At 39.9% G+C, this 17,887-nt stretch overlaps 1 protein-coding gene across 1 annotated transcript in view; it reads right to left on the reverse strand.

Moving 5' to 3' along the window:
* The window catches only part of LOC111155496 (MLLT10, histone lysine methyltransferase DOT1L cofactor), a 234,588-nt gene extending 221,759 nt beyond the window's left edge, over window positions 1–12,829 (reverse strand). The window contains exons 1-3 of the mRNA XM_022515655.1: window positions 12,752–12,829; window positions 12,434–12,593; window positions 8,627–8,706 (exon numbers count right to left, since the gene is read on the reverse strand). Coding sequence (XP_022371363.1) covers window positions 8,627–8,706; window positions 12,434–12,593 — 240 coding nt within the window. The 5' untranslated portion in view covers window positions 12,752–12,829. The remainder of the gene's footprint in view (window positions 1–8,626; window positions 8,707–12,433; window positions 12,594–12,751) is intronic.
* Window positions 12,830–17,887: the final 5,058 nt, after the last annotated feature.

Here is a 17,887-nt window from a genome sequence, read left to right on the forward strand (position 1 = left end):
GTTCTTCAAAGACAGCAATGCACAAACTCCCCACAGTAACATCTTCACTGTGTTCCTAGCAGAACAGGAATCCACAGAAGACTCCTGAGAATTAGTTCACAACCAAAAATTACAAAGATCCCTACCACCAGACTTAACAAGCAAAACAAATGAAAGAATTCTAAAATCTCTGAGAAGTATTAAAATTAGTTGTTTTTAGGGGCGCTTGGGCAACTCGTGGGTTAAGCCTCTGCCTTCAGCTCAGGTCATGATCCCAGGGTCCTGGGATCCAGCCCCTCATCAGGCTCTCTGCTCAGCGGGGAGCCTGCTTCCTCCTACCCTTTCTCTGCCTGCCTTTCTGCTTACTTGTGATCTCTCTGTCAAATAAATAAAATCTTAAAAATAATAAATAAATAAACAAAATTTAAAAATAAAGTAAGTTGTTTTTAGTAAGCTCTAGGACCAATGTGGAACTTGAACTAATGACTGTGAGATCCAGATCTGCATGCTCCAAGTGACCTAGCCAGGTGTCCCCAAAATAAATATGTTTTAAATGTTCAAATAATGAATATCATCCATAAGGCAACAATAGCAAAATACTATGGAAAAAAAGGCAGGGCGCCTGGGTGGCTCAATCATTAAGCATCTGCCTTCAGCTTGGGTCATGATCCCTTGGTCCTGGTGTTGAGCCCCACATGGGGCTCTCTGCTTGGCGGGAAGCCTGCTTCTCCCTCTCCTACTCCCCCTGCTTGTGTCTCTCTCTGTAAAATAAATAAAATCTTTAAAATAAAAAAAGGCAAAATGAAAAATACAATACATATTGTAGATATGATTCACTCAGAAAAGAAATTCACTGACTGGGTTAACGATAAGCATAAATCTCAAGACAGAGCTAAAGAGATTATCCATAATGGAGAGATAAAAATGAGAGAGAGAGAAAATATGAAAAAGAAATTAAAGAAAGAGAAAATATGAAAGAGAAATTAAAAGCCATGAAGAGGGGCCCCTGAGTAGCTTAGTCCATTAAGTATCTGCCTTCAGCTCAAGTCATGATCCCAGCATCCGAGGATGGAGCCTAAAGTCAGGTTCCCTGCTCAGCAGGAGTCTGCTTCTCCCTCTCCCTGCTCTTGCGTGTGCATGAGGTCTCTCTCATTCACTCTCCCTCTCAAATAAATAAAATCTTTTATTTTAATTTTAAAAATAATATAAGATATGAAGAAAATAACAAGAATCCCAAGCACATACCTAGGTAATAATTCCAGAAAAAAATTAAATGAGGTGACACTTGAAGAGAAGAAAATTTTCCAAGATGAAAAACAAAAAAAAACTGAGTCTACAGAATGAAAAAGCCAATCAACTCTGAAGCAGGATAAGCACTATGTCAACAGATTCTCTGTTTATCACAATTAGATACCAGAAGACAAACTAGAATAAAATCTTTACTTACAGGAAAACAACAATGACTCTAGAACTCAAACTAGCATAGAAGAGAACAAAATAATAATATTCTTAGACACAAAAAGACAAACATACCTTGCTTACTACTTACTAGATAAACACTGGAAGGGAACCCTAGAACTGTGTAAAAATTTTAAAAAAGGAAATGACCCATAAAGCAGCAAGGTAAAAAACTGAGTTGAACAAAATTTTATTAATGTTAATAATAACTGGCAGCTAAGTGGCAGCACTGGCTAGCTGCTGCAGCCCAGCATCACAAATATATTGCATATCACTAGTCTGGGAAAAGATCAAAACAGAGGGTTTGAAATATGCATTCTACTGAATACATACTGCTTTCACACCATTGTAAAGTCAAAAAATCCTAAGTCAGGGGACCATCTGTACTATATGACCTCACTTACATATGGAATTGGAAAGAACCAGTGTCATAGAAACAGAAAATAGAGTGACAGATGCGAAAGGCAGGGGATGGTGGGTGGGGAAGGGTGTGAGGTGGTCTATCAAAAGGTAAAACACTTCCACTTATACACTAAGTTCTGGGAATGGAATATATAGCATGGTGACTATAATTAATAATACTGTATTGTGTATATGAAAGCTCTTAAGAGTAAATCTTTTTTAAGTTCTGTGTATATGTGTTTTTAAGTAAGCTTTATACCCAACATGGGGATTGAACTCACAACCCTGAGATGAAGAGTCCTATACTCTACCAACTGAGCCAACAAGGTGCCCTAAGAATAAATCTTTAAAGTTCTAATCAAAAGAAAAGAAAACTACAGGGGCACTTGGGTGGCTCAGTTAGTTAAGCATCTGCCTTTGGCACAGGTCATGATCCCACAGTCCTGAGATCAAACCCCGCGTTGGGGTCCCTGCTCAGGGGGTAGTCTGCCTCTCCCTCTCCCTCTCTCCCTCCTCCCCATGCACGCAAACAACCCAGCCCTGTTCCTGCTCTCTCTCGCTCTCTCTCTCTCTCAAATAAATAAAATCATAAAAAAAAAGTTTGTAACTATGTGAGAATGGATGTTAACTAATCTTTTAGTAATCATTTTGCAATATACATATACACATACATATATATAATCAAATCATTATACTGTATACCTTAAATCAATACAATGTTATAGGTCAATTATATCCCAATGAAACTGAAAGGAAAAAAGAGAGAAATGGTCCCAACAGGGGCATCTGGGTGGCTCAGTCATTAAGCATCTGCCTTCAGCTCGGGTCATGACTGCAGAATCCTGGGATGGAGCCCCACATCCAGCTCCGTGCTCCACAGGAAAGCCTGCTTCTCCCTCTCCCACTCCTCCTGCTTGTGTTCCCTCTCTCACTCTCTCTCTCTCTTTCTCTCTGTCAAATAAATAAATAAATCTTTAAAAAAGAAAAAAAAAGAAATGGTCCCTACAGATACCAAAAGGGTAACTCAGACTGGAGAGAGTACAAAAAGTATTTCAACTTCATTTTTTTAATTTATTATTTTAAAAAGGCAAGATTTGGGGCAAATATGAAAAATCCACGTTAGTTCATTCTGGGTAGGGAATATTTATTTTATGCCCTATAGTCATACTTATTTATGACATACATATTAATATAATTTTATTTAATAAAATTAAATATAGGGCGCCTGGGTGGCTCAGTTGGTTAAGCGACTGCCTTCAGCTCAGGTCATGATCCTGGAGTCCCGGGATCGAGTCCCGCATCAGGCTCCCAGCTCCACGGGGAGTCTGCTTCTCCCTCTGACCTTCTCCTCGCTCATGCTCTCTCTCACTGTCTCTCTTCTCTCAAATAAATAAATAAAATGTTTTAAAATAAATAAATAAATAAAAATTAAATTAAATTAAATTAAATATAAATACACAATACAGTTAAGTATATAGTTCAGATGGTTTTACACATTTATAGTGACTTTTTTGCATTATATATTTTCATTAAGCAAAAATTAAAAAATAAAATGTGGAGGAGCCTGGGTGGCTCAGTCTGTTAAGCATCTGCCTTCAGCTCAGGTCATGATCCCAGGAGGTCCTGGGATCGAGCCCCACGTTGGGCTCCTTCATTGGTGGGGAGCCTGCTTCTCCCTCTCCCTCTGCCTGCCACTCCCCCTTGCTTGTGGTCGCTCTCTCTCTCTGTCAAATAAATAAATCTTAAAAAAAAAAAGTGCAACCCTAGGTCAATCCCTAAAATCTTGATTTACATTCCATCCAGCAGTTCTTCCCCAACAATGTTAAGAAGCCAGGAAGAACTATAATAAAAAGAGGCAGAACAGTAGGAAAAAGTTACATCTCACCTCCTGTAGAAACAGTCTTTTCATCTAGAGCTAGAATAGCAAAACCTAAATATGCAAATTCTTTTTTTTTTTTTAAGATTTTATTTATTTATTTGACAGAGAGATCACCAGTAGGCAGAGAATCAGGCAGAGAGAGAGGAAGGGAAGCAGGCTCCCCACTGAGCAGAGAGCCCGATGCGGGGCTTGAACCCAGGACCCTGAGATCATGACCTGAGCCGAAGGCAGAGGCTTAACCCACTTAACCCACTTAAGCCACCCAGGTGCCCCGATAATGCAAATTCTTAATGGACTTTTGGCCATTTTATTTTTTTGCACAATCCACTTTCACCATGTTTTCAAAGTAGAATATTTAAAATTTAACATATCCTCTTTATCCCATTAAAAGTATGTAAATGTTATAAATGCATGTATAAATGTATAAATGTTATATAAACATTTCCAGTAAGTCTCTTCAGCCCAAGATAATTCAGAACAAATACCCATTAAATACAAAATAGTCATCAGAGGTTTAACCTCTAACCCCCCGAGTGTGGTTACTAAACAAAATCAAAAATCTTCAGCACGGGGTACCTGGGTGGCTCAGATGGTTAAGCATCTGCCTTTGGTTTGAGTCATGATCCCCAGGTCCTGGGACAGAGTCCCACAGCAGGCTCCCTGCTTAGCAGGGAGTCTGCTTCTTTCTCTCCCTCTTCCTCTCTTCCTGCTTGTGCACGCTCTCCCTCTCCTTCAAATGAATAAATAAAGTCCTTTTAAAAAAAAAACCTTCAGCAAAAATACATGTTCACTTGAGGTAAATAAAGCAATCCTACCGCTGTTACTTTTTTTTTTTAGGATTTTATTTATTTGACAAAGCAGAAGAGCACAAGGAGGGGGAGCAGTAGAGAGAGGAAGAGAAGCAGGCTTCCTGCTCCAGCAGGGAACCTGACGCACAGCTTGATCCCAGGACCCTGGGATCGTGACCGCAGTCTAAGGCAGACGCTTAACCGAAAAAGCCATCCAGGTGCCCCATCAAGTACTTTTTCTGAACAATGAATGCCGACCTGTGAAGAGTCTCCCCTAAAAACCAACAAAATTCGGGGTGCCTGGGTGGCTCAGTGGGTTAAGCCTCTGCCTTCAGCTCAGGTCATGATCTCAGGGTCCTGGGATCAGGCCCTGCATTGGGCTCTCTGCTCTGCGGGGAGCCTGCTTCTGCCTCTCTGCCTGCTTATGATTTCTGTCTGTCAAATAAATAAATAAAATTTTAAAAAGAAAAATTCAATCTCTAACTTTTACTTTCCTCTTTCCTCACTTGTTCAATATTCAGTCTAATCCTACAATCTCTACTCTGTTCAGTACCTATAATGAGAGTTCTGCCCAAAGGAACTACAACTGCGGTCTCAGAAACTTTTCTCAGTTCTTCAGTATCCTTATAGCAATGTCACTATCAACTATTCTTTCCTGAGAAACCAACTGTTACTACTGCAGACTCTCCTCTCCTGACAGTTCATTTTCCATGTTTGGTAACTTGTTCTCTTACTCTCCCCAAGTGTGGATATTCACCATAGCTGTCTTCATTTTTCTTTTCTCTAACGACAACAAAAAAATAATGTCATTTGGTTCCCAGTCTTCCTTCTATGCAGCTCCAACTCTCTAACTTGACTCCATTACTTTAATTCTAAATTTCCAATGAAAAACCCTAGCATCATCAAAACCAACATGCCCAATTTTAGTATATGTGCTGCTGAAGCGAGCACAAAAACCAACATGCCCAAAACAGAACTTCCCTCATTCATCAGACTTGCTGTCCTTTCTCTATTACCATTACTCTATGACTATTAATGGTATCATCATTCCAGTGATAAACCTTGATACTAAAAACCATCTCTGATTATTCCCTTCCTTTACCCAATATCCATTTCTGTCATTTCATCCTTCAAAACGCTCCCTCCCTTCCTTCTACTCTCACATTTTTAGTGTAGTATCATCCTAAGTCTTTCAGTTTTTAACCTCCCCCTTCAAATCCATTCTATATACTCCAAAGTCTGAAATTAGAACTTTATTATTCTGCCAAGGTACTATCAGCTCATAAATCCCTTCTCTGAGAAGTGAGCTATCCCAAACCCACAGACATCTCTCTGTGTCTAAGCAACCCTATTGTCTAGCCATGACTAGTTGGTCCAGCACTAGGCACCTTATCCAAGTCAACCCAGTTTTGGTTTTTTTTTTTTTTTTTACCCAAAGGAACATGAGACAGCATGAGATTTAGTCTCTTGAAACAGGAAACAAAATATTAGGAGCTAAAGTATAGCCACTTTCACCACAGGAGGCAATACAGAACATGATGGTTGAGAGCTTAATCACAGCCCAGCCTCCAACTAGATATGCATTTCTCTTAAACTATGATGTCTTTATCCATAAAATGAGAACAACAAAATACCTCAAGGTTTGATAAATGATTAAACCAGATAATTTTCACAGAACATTTAACATAGAATCTGACAGTAAACAGCCTGTAGCAGAGAAAACGTGCAGAAAGGAAAAGAAGAAAGCAGACACACAAAATTAACTAGATTAAGACTAATTCAATTCTTGGGGTACCTGGCTGACTCAGTCAGTAGAGCAACTGACTCCTCATCTCTGGGTCATGAGTTCAAACCCCACCTTGGTATAGAAATTACTCTTTAAAAAAAAAACAAAGTAATAATTACCAAAAGGGAAGGATTTACTTAAAAAAAAAAAAACAAAAAACTAATTTGGGGCACCTGGGTGGTTCAGTTCAGGGTCTAGCTCTTGGTTTCAGCTCAGTTCATGATGTCATGGGTTGAGGGACAGAGCCCTCAGCTGGCTCCTCGCTCAGAGGGCAGTCTGCTTGAAAGATTCTCTTCCTGGGCTCCTAGGAGGCTCAGTTAGTTAAGCTACTGCCTTTCACTCAGGTCATGATCCTGGAGTCCCAGGATTGAGTCCTGCATTGGGCTCCCAGCTCAGTGGGGAGTCTGCTGACCCTCCCCCCTCTCATGCTCTCTCTCTCACATTCTCTCTCAAAATAAATAAATAAAATCTTTTTAAAATAAAAAAATAAAAAACATAAAATGCCCTTTTTCTGCTTATTTGAGCTTAAAATCAGTTTTTGTTTCTCACAAAAGACCTTCCCTTTTATAACTACACTATAGGAAACTAAAGTTGCACCTCTTCTTTAAAACCTCAAATGACCCCTACATCTTAAGAAATAAAGCCAAAATAAAATGTATTCTTCAATATTTGTAAGGTAACTACCTCAATTCACCTTGATATCTTGACCATATCCTCAGAAAGAATAAAGGAATTAAAAATAGGCAACAAGAGGCATTTACAGCGAATAATACTGGCATCCTACCATTCTCCATTCACAGACCTCTTTATCTGACCTCTTCATATCCACCTTCTTATTTTCTAATCTTTCTCTGGCTTTGTTTGAATCTCCTGTGCCATCCCTTGGAACAGCCTCACCTTACAATTAGTGTTTACTAATGAATTAAAGAATAACTTCTTTGGGGGCTCCTGGGTGGCTCAGTGGGTTAAAGCCTCTGCCTTCGGCTCCGGTCATGATCCCAGGGTCCTGGGATCGAGCCCCGCATCGGGCTCTCTGCTCAGCGGGGAGCCCGCTTCCTCCTCTCTCTCTCTCTCTCTCTCTGCCTGCCTCTCTGCCTGCCTGTGATCTCTATCTGTCAAATAAATAAATAAAATCTTTAAAAAAAAAAAAAAAAAGAATAACTTCTTTGGCTTGGTGACCCAACTCCAAAAGCATAACATGCTACAAAGAGAAAAAAAACAAAAAGAAGACCTATGTATACATCAAGTCCTGAGATTTATGAGTTCATCCTCTTCTTACTCTTTCCCATTATCGTAATGCTAGTATAGCTGTAATTCTGCTGTAGTGCATTCTCACACACAAATGAAACATATGAACAGAATACTGCTCTAAGATGCCTGAGTGGCTCAGTTAGTTAAGCAACTGCCTTCAAGTTATGATCCTGGAGTCCCAGGATCAAGTCCCACACTGGGCTCCCTGCTCAGTGGGGAGTCTGTTTCTCCTTCTGACCCGCCCCCCTTCTCTCTCTCAAATAAATAAGTAAAATCTTAAAAAAAAAAAAAGAATACTGCTCTGAGTCTCACAATCCTAGATAGGCTACTCAGCCACTATTTCTGATCAAAAACTGCCTAGGCAAAAATAAAAGCTTCCATGCTACTATGTAAATGGAAGTTGAAATGTTTGTTTTCTAACTCTGTCAAATCCTCTAGTCTACACCAAAAAGAAGGAACTACCACATTGCAAATGGCAATACTTTTATATGATTAATGAAGATCAAATCTATTTCTCCCTGATATTTCCAAAACGTCAACTGAAAAAAAAAACGCTTTGAGCCAGAAAGAATAAACATACCACCCTCGTGTCTACAAGAAGTTTACCAGTGTTCAGAAAAAAGATATCCAACCAAGTAAAAAAGGAAAATTTTTATGCTGCTTTGCCAAAAAGACTGAATGTCTGAAAACACTGAGCATTCAAAATTAAAACTATACACATGCAGATACAGTAAAAAGAATACAGTGGTTAAACTCTTGTGTTTTTTTATTAAACAGAACCTAGCAGAATTATCACCTTAACTTCCTTGTTCTATCGCCAATTTAACCCTTCAACAGTAGACAGAGCTAAAGCCCAAATACGACTTTATGTTTTATCCATTCAAAGTATCCCCCAACATATACTTATGTGGTTCAATTTGTTTTTCACAGTTTATAAAACTGGTTTAAAACTGTTAAGTCAATATTTGGCCCAAATTCAATATTTGAACAAAAGACTGAAAACCCTTCAAACTGAAACGTAAGTGTGTGGCATCCTAAGCTACCCATTTAAGAATTTTAATGTTTTTGATAAACAGTTCTTACCACTCTGGCTGCTCTCTCCTGAGATTCACATTTCCTGCAAAACCATGGTCCAGTGGGTACTTGAACAATGCCATAGCAAGCTATTGGGAAATAAAAGATTTTAAAACATATTAACATTTTTTATATTATGGAAAATAAATACTCTTTCAAAGCCCTCTAAAATAATTAACTCTCAGACTGTTCACATAAAAATGCCCATTTTTTTTTAAAGATTTTATTTATTTATTTGTCAGAGAGAGTGAGCACAGGCAGACAGAGTGGCAGGCAGAGGCAGAGGGAGAAGCAGGCTCCCTGCTGAGCAAGGAGGCCGATGTGGGACTCAATCCCAGGATGCTGGGATCATGATCTGAGCCGAACGCAGCCACTTAACCAACTGAGCCACCCAGGCGTCCCAAAAATGCCTATTTTTCAAAGAATGAAAACATATTTTTATTTATCACATATGTTATCACCTAATAAAAACTGCATGACATTTTGGGGTTTAAGATTTTATTTATATATTTGAGAGAGAGATTAAAAGAGACAGCACAAGTAGTGGGAAGAGGGCTAAACAGGCTCCCCACTGAGCATGGAGCCCAACATGGGGCTCAATCCCAGGACCCTGAGATCATGACCTGAACCAAAGGCAGATGTTTAACCGACTGAGCCACCCAGGCACTCCTGTATGACATTTTAATAGAAACATGAAAAGACCAGCCTTTTGTTATTTTAGATAAGCACAACCATTACAAATTATACTCAATATTTTATGATAGGGAGAATATTAAGTAAAATTTAACACAAAGATTTTTTACAAAGAATAACTCAGAAAGAAATTCATTCATTCCTATATCCTGCAATTTAAATAGCAAGCATTTGAGATGTCTAATGAAAATATTTCCAAATCACCTGTCAAAATAGGCACCAAATATTGCAGAAAAGAAAATGAAATGTATTGTTAAACATGACATGCTTCCATTTGTATAAATTGTCCAGAATAAGCAACTCAATAGACGGAAATGTACACTGGTTGCCTACTATTGGGAGAATTGAGAAGAAATGGAGAGTAACTATTAATGGGTCCAAGGCTTCTTGTTAGGTTGATGAAAATGTTCTAAAACTGGGGTGCCGGGGGTAGAAGGGATGGGGTGGCTGAGTGACAGATATGGGAAGGGTATATGTTGTAGTGAGTACTGTGTATTGTGTAAGACTTGTGAATCACAGACCTGTACCCCTGAAACAAAAATTTTAAAAAATAAAATAAAATAAAATTGGGGTGTGTGAATGGTTCAGTCAGTTAAGACTTCGACTCTTGATTTTGGCTCAGGTCATGATTTCGGAATTGTGAGACTGAGCCCGGCCACCTGCTGAGTGCTGGGCATGGAATCTGCTTAGGATTCTCTCTCCCCCTCTCGCCTTCCTCTTAAAAAAAAATAAAGAGAAAAAGAAAAAAGAAAATGTTCTACAATTGTGTGGTAACTAGATGCAAAACTCTGTGAGTGTACTAAAACCAGTGGACTGTACACTTTTAGTGGGTGAATTGTATGGTATGTATTTTATTTCAATAAAACCATTATTTTATTTTTTTTATTTTATTTTTTTAAAGATTTTATTTATTTATTTGACAGACAGAGATCACAGGTAGGCAGAGAGGCAGGCAGAGAGAGGAAGGGAAGCAGGCTCCCTGCTGAACAGAGAGCCCGATGTGGGGCTCGATCCCAGGACCCTGGGTTCACGACCTGAGCCGAAGGCAGAGCCTTTAACCCACTGAGCCACCCAGGCGCCCCAACAATAAAACCATTATTTTAAAAAGTTTATTTCTAAACTAAGTTTCTAGAAATATGATGTGAATATTCCAACAAGTGATTTTAGTAGATCTAAATCTCATTCTAGTTTTAAAAACTTGATATTGGGGCGCCTGGGTGGCTCAGTGGGTTAAAGCCTCTGCCTTCGGCTCGGGTCATGATCCCGGGGTCCTGGGATAGAGCCCCGCATCGGGCTCTCTGCTCTTCGGGGAGCCTGCTTCCTCCTCTCTCTGCCTGCCTCTCTGCCTACTTGTGATCTCTGTCTGCCAAATAAATAAATAAAATCTTTAAAAAAAAAAAAAAAACTTGATATTTAACTAACTCAAAGTTGCAATTTTCCCAAAAACCTAGAACACTAATAACCAACTGCTGTTTTTGGATGAGCTTGCTCAGAGGAAGCTTGCAATATTTTAAATACTGGAAAGCACTAAAAGAATATAAAATCAGCACAAACTTTTAAAACTCCAAAACCTAAACTTGTAATTCCTCTTAAAATTTGTAAACATGTCAGTGTAAAAATGTCCTAGCAGGCAAGAAACACTACAACAATGTCCAAAAACTTTTCTATTAACCCAGAAGTACTACTTCGAGACAAGAAAACTTGAAGCTTAAACGAATGTTATCTATAGTAGGAGATGACACTACCTATTCCAACTTGAGAATTCAGAATCCAATTCCTAAGAAATACCTCCACAAACACCAATGAACACTGTGATGGAAACGCTAATATATCAGCTCTAAAACCTTAAAAATCAGTATCAACACACATTGTTTTCACTCCTTAAAAGAAGGAAGGTGTGCAACTTTGACGTTTGTCTAAATACAAAGGAGGATAACTGCACTCTGGTATTTAATTCACTATCTCTTAAGTCTCCCTTACCCATTCTGAGATTTCATTCTATAAAGAATGCACTTTAAGCCCCTTATGTTTAGGTTTTCTCTCATTCAATAGTATCCTTTCCAATACACTACTAAATATTTGCATCACTCAGTGCCAAATTCAGAAATGGGAAGCAGGGCGGATTGGTGAGTAATAGAACGAATAGAAGAGACACCCAAAAATTATGTAGGTTGTTTCCTTACCACATGTAATAGATAAAGTCCGAAACTTTAATGGGCAAAAAACTCTCTTACTAGTGTCCTCGGCTTTTTTGTAATATCCAAAAAACTCACCGAATGGAAACACCCAGAAATAAGCTAAGAAGCTCCCCAAGTCACTGGCCGCACCACTATCTCCTCTTCTCTTCAGTCACTTAAACTGAGGAAGTGGCCAGATGCAGCCTCAACAGCCTCATCCACCAGCCCAGGGCAGCTGAGCCAAGCCACTCCAGCAGCAGCACGACCGCGGCAGCGGAAGGCCACCGTCTTCTCCGCACGAAGCTCCCAGTCCGCAGCAGCAGGGTCTCCGCCAGAAAGCTTGGGGTGCAGCAGCGGCGCCTCCCCTCCCTAATCTAAAGCGCCCAGGCAACCCCCCTGCCTCCGCGACCCGCCCCGGCGCAGCGAGTGGCATTCCCGAGCCTGACTCCATGCCACAGGAAGTCTCCAGACACACTGCGGCAGACGGGAGCAGCCAGAGAAGGGGGAGGGGCTTCCGATTCCAAACCCAAACCCACGGCCACCGCGACTCCACCAAGGGGCGCACACCCACGCCCCGCCGCCCCCGGAGCGCAGGCCGCGGACCCGCAGCACACCCCCCCCCACGCTACCCCCCTCCAACCACCGCCCTCGTTAAGTCTCCAGCCCCGGCTCCAGGAGCAGGCGGCGGCCAAATGACACTTGAGAGAGTGAGCGCAGAATCACATGACAGTCCAGGCCACACGCACTTTCTCCCACATGCACAGCCCACACCCCCTCCGCCCCGCCGCGGACCCTCCGAGTCAATCCCGGGCCGCGGAACGGGGCGGGGGCGGGGGCGGGGCGGGGGGAGGGGCGGCAGGGGAACTGGCAGTTGCTGCCAAGGTGGGGGAAGCAGTGACGGTTGGGAGAAGGCCGGGTTCGGCCCGGCGGGCGGTTGGGTGTTTACCTTGATGCACCGCGACGCTGCAGCCGTGCCCGTCGCAATAAACCAGCGGGTTCTCGGCCCAGCCTCTCTCGTCTGAGCAAACGCAACAGCCTCCAATCATCTCCTTCATACTATGGGAGACCTCGTCCTCCAGTGACACGGGCCGGTCGCTAGAGACCATCTAAGAGGGAGTTGGGGGGACCATTAAAAAACACATGCAAGCCAATTAGTGCTTCCCCCCGCAGAGCCACCCGCACCCCGGCTCCCTTCCCTACGTCCCCGGCCCCCGCCCGCCGCTCGGCCGCTCGCTCACTCGGGCTTTGCCGCTCAGTCACTCACGTTCCGCACAGGAGTCAGGAGCCATGTCCTTGCTGACTCCCCCCACCTCCCCTCCACCGCCTCCTCCGCCTCCTCCTCCTCCTCGTCTTCTTTCCTCCCCACCTCCACCCGGCCGCTAACGCTGGAGCCCGGAGAGGGCACACATAATCAAGTAGGCCTCCGCACAGGCGCACTGGGGGGGCTCCCGCTGGGCCAGGGGCAGCCAGGGAGGGGAAGGGGGCTGCGCTTCCTCCTCCGAGCGTCACTCGGCGTGCGCGCCCGTCCTGCGGCCGGCGTGAGGGAGAAGGCCCGGGAGAAGCAAGGCCTGCGTGCGCGCCGCCGCGTCCGGCCCGCAGCCCCGGCCTACCTCCCGGCCCTTTCCCCTCCCCCGCGCCGCTCGCTACCGCCGAGGTGTGCTAGGGGGTGGGGGCGAGTGGAGCCGGCGGCGCGCTGAGGCCGGAACAAGCCAACGAGAGACCGCGGGGGCGCGCACGCGGGGGCGGGGACGTTGGGGCCGCCTGCTGCAGCGCCGGTCGCGCGGGCTGTGCGTGCACGTCTTGAACCGGCCTCAGAGAGATGGAGGGGAGGAGGTTGCTGGAGACCGGGAGGGAGGGGTTTTTGTCAGAGTAGCTGGAGGGTACTGACTCCCCTGGAGCATCTGCCTGCATTAGAACCTACCTGCGGACCTTTTCCTCAAGAGCTGACCGGTGGATAGCAAGAGTAGGGCAAGTATGCCAGCTTCCAAGAAGGGTGCAGTGAAGCATGGCTTCCTGCAGTTGGCCGCACTAACTTCACAGTCCTGCCGAAGCTTCTCCACCCATTAAATTCACATCCTGGACTCTACCCAAAGTTCACGCAGTGGAAGTGCCACCAGATCCGCAGCCCATTTACAGACCACGTTGGCCCCAAAGACAAATGAAAGTGCATCACAGAGTGAAGGTCAAAAGCCTGGGTTAGGGTAATACTCAAAAGAAGGAACACCAACGATACCTTCAGGTTGCTGTGTAGGAGTACAAATGGTTGTTAATCAAGAATTAGCAATATAATGTGATCTGGAAAATGCAGTAATATGATACCAAAGAATAAAGGAACCCCAGTTGTAGTCAGTCAACAAATGATAACAAAAGATAGGAGAGTCCAGGTTTGATTGAGGATTTCTCTGATCCGGCTCTGTACTCCAAATTTACTCTTGAAAATTTTAACGTCACTTATTTTTTTAAGGTGATTTCAGTGGCAGAAAGATGGGAGCTCACTCCTCACAGATAGAAAATGGATTAGGCCTGTCTGAATATATTAATTAGCCAAATACTATGCAGTTTTGAGCTGTAAAATCTTCCACTGTTGCCCTACCCCCTATGTATCCTTGTAAGCCCAAAACTGATTTAGGTAAAAAGTGTCTAATTATGAAAGTTTAGCATGAAATAGGAATATACTTTGTTTAAGTGACAGGCATACTTACAAGGTGAATTAATGGCTTAGGTTAATAATTTGCGGGTACAAAAATGGTTGTTTATCAGGAATTAGCAATATAATGTAAAGATCTGGAAAATGGAGTTACTCAGTGCTAAAGGAAGACGGACCCAAGTCCTCCCAGCCAGTCACCAAAAGGTTGACTGTTTTAATCTTTAAAAGGATTCCAAATGTTCTCATAAAGGAAAAAAAATGGTAGCATGGCTGTTTTTTCCATTTCAAATTAATTGCTAGAAATCTATTTAAGAATTATAATAGATATTACACAATGCAAGCATATGTTACAAATATACTCAAACATTCTAAAAGCTAAGTGAAATAGCTTTGATTTCCTATGCATTGCATAAACGGAAATCTACTAAAAGTGTAAGGGAAAATGTACACTAAAGATACATACAAAAATGAGAATTCTCTTTTAGCTGTTAGGTCATTGGGAGAACATGACAAAAAGATTACATACTTCTACAATGCAAATTCTTTTGGGGGGTATGGCAGCAATTAATAAATTTCTGAACATCTAATAATTATGTTCTTAAGATGCCATTGATATTTGTAAAATTAAAACCACCTTCAGACAAAACTGTATTGAATTGTGTGTCTTACTGTGTATTTTATCTTTACCCTTTTACAAGGGATACCAGTTCAACATCCAATTCCTGCTCAGGCTCAGACTTCCAATGAAGAGTAATTTTGAGTTAAAATCAATGTGAAACTTCCCTTCCCAAACACTGCGGTCAAACCTTAATGCACTAAATTATTCAAAGATATATTCATTTTATTTTTAGTGCATCGGAGCTTAGTTTTTATAAAAGAATTAATTTATATGTAGAGAAGGATAGGTACTTTATCCTATGGTGTAACAATAAAAGAAATATAGGTAAACACTCTTCAAAATAAAACACATCATAAGAAATTTTGAAAATATTAGAAAAATAGAGAACATACACTATTTCATAAGAACAGGCCTATATATAAAAAACAGCATGAAACTTTATTAAAGATGTACATATAAATGTTGACAAAATATGTCAAATTATTTAAAAGTGATATTTAACATGTTAAATGTTGAGTTATGAAAATTATAAGAAAAAATATAATGTATGTAAATAGGCCCCTCTAATTTCAACTCACCTACCAGATACAGAACTTTTCTTGTATATCAAAAGTATAATACTTAAAATATTTCTATAAAATATTAAGTGAAAAGGAGAATAAGACATTATAAAACAGTTCAGATATACAGTTAATTATTTATCCATGTAGTAAATATTTATTGAACATTTAATGTGAACCAGGGACTGTTTTGGATACAGGAAATATAGCAGTAAGCAAGTTATATTTGTCCTTTGTGTGAGATATATACCCATTCATACATAGCTATCTATCTATATAGAGATATATCTCTGTAGAGAAACACACATACATAGACATGTATATGATTATTGAATATGCTAATTCTCATATCATAGAATGGATAAAACTTATAAATTGCCATAATTGTTAAAGTTCAAGTAAGTTTTTAAAAATACATGGTAATAAGGGAAAAAAGGTCCATGGGATTTATAGAATACTTCATAGAAAAGGACAATTTCAGTCTTAAAATAATGCTACCCTTTAAATCTGATCCCTCATTCTCAAAATACCTTTTGAAAAACATATATATATATATATATATATATATATATATATATATATAGTATCTAGTACCTGTAGAATAAAACAAAAGCCTGTTGTCCTCAGTATTTTCACATAACAGCAGCTATTTCAGTACTGGCTCATCTATTTCTCTGAACTAATCATCTGAGGCAAACCACAAAAAACTCAAGTAAAGTATTTTATGATGTAACCTCTAACCCTACTATAATGGGAAACTGTATTTTTTTTCTTTATGGGTAATATATCTTCTTATAATTTTCTTTATCCCTCAACCTAGGAACCAAATTTTTGGATTTCCTTTTCAATAATCATTTATGTAAGTAGATACTATGAAAGAAATATTTAAAACTACATTGGTTCATAGGTTGGTATTGCTTGGATTTATCCCACTTATAAAATTAAGTTTTATTTCCCTTCTGTTTGTGCACATTGTATTTAGTCTATTATATCCATTGTTGAGGTATATTTCTATAATGAGGTATAGAAATGGACGTATATTTCTATAATGTTAAGACTAAATGCATTTTCCTTAACTCAGATTCTTGACCTCTACAAAGTGTTTAAAATTCTGTATTGGCTCTGATACTAAAGTTTTAAAAACAGAAGGCAATTGACACCGAGATTTTACAACAAAAAGCAATTATTAGATTTCATTCATCTACTATACCTCACCAGAAACTATAATCTTGTTTCTAAATAAATAATTTGGAGAATGTAAAAAGGACAATATCTTATGATCTGTACAAACTTTCAGATATATCCTCTTTTGCATAAAGGAATCCCTGAATACCCAAAGTTTCCTGCATTTTACATGAAAAGTTTATTATCAGCCATGTGTGTATTTATGCTAGTATGATAAAAATATTGAAGTACTTCTGAAACTAGTTTTATTAATCTCACAATAAGTGGCTGTTGTGTCTTTATACTAGATAAAAATACACACACAGCACCTATATTATGGAGTACTATTAGAAATTTCATTAAAAAGTATTCATTTCAATTATGTTTTCAATTGATATTCTGATAATGGCTGTGGGGAAATTCCATTTAATGAAGCATGTTGATCTTACCAGGTGACTTTTTTTTAATTCACCATACCACCTAGCAAGTCTTTTGCACGTAGTAGGCCCACAATATTCATTTAATCTATGATTCTTGTGCTTAAAAGCTCATTGCAATCTGAGTCTTATTCTCCAAAGCAAGACTTTATTTTGTATGTTCGACTGAACTAAAATATTTAAGTAATGAATAACAGAAATTTTCAGATAAATTGGTCTCTTTAAAAAATCTTTAAGATTTTCAATAATTGAAATTAATATTGGTGAAGAGTTTTTATTTACTGGGTAGTTTAGAATTGTCTATATTTAAGTAGTCCTCAAATGTTAACCACCTTTTCATGTAAAAGTCATCATTTTCTTATAAAATAGACTCTAACCTAGAACCAATCACAATATTATTGTGAGATACAGTTAAAAATGGAAAGTTTAGGTAGGTAATTCTGAAATTTAAATTGTACATGATCTAAATTTTAAAATAGTTTTAAGAATCAAGGCCTAATACTTACTTTAAAAGGTTTGGCTTGGTTAATCTTGTGTTTGGCTACGTAGCTACTCCTTCTGCTATAAAATTGATACATATTGGTTGTATTTACATTTTTAAGTAAAACACCATGTAATTACCAATAGAAAAATAATATCTAAAAGATACCTTTAGATTTCCTATGCATTGCATAAACCTCAATAACATTTCAGAGTTGGACTATTTTTTCCCATGATTCAACAATACTTAAGGGTGCTAAGTGTCTGACTTTTCAGAGAATCATCAGTATAATGTAAGAAGTGTGAGGTCGTTCCCATTTTTTTACTGACACTGAAGATATGCATTTCTGTTACAATTGAAGTGTGATTAAAGTGACCTTTTTAGGTGTCTGTTTATAGAAGACAATAAGGTTGTGTAGGTGAAAAGATTCTGGACATAGAAGAGGAAAATCAGTTTTTGCAATGGAAGAGACCTTGAAAGAAATGAAACAGA

Source organism: Enhydra lutris, unplaced genomic scaffold, assembly GCF_002288905.1.
Source record: "Enhydra lutris kenyoni isolate GAN:26980312 unplaced genomic scaffold, ASM228890v2 scaffoldscaffold42, whole genome shotgun sequence".
Classification (NCBI taxonomy): Eukaryota; Metazoa; Chordata; class Mammalia; order Carnivora; family Mustelidae; genus Enhydra; species Enhydra lutris.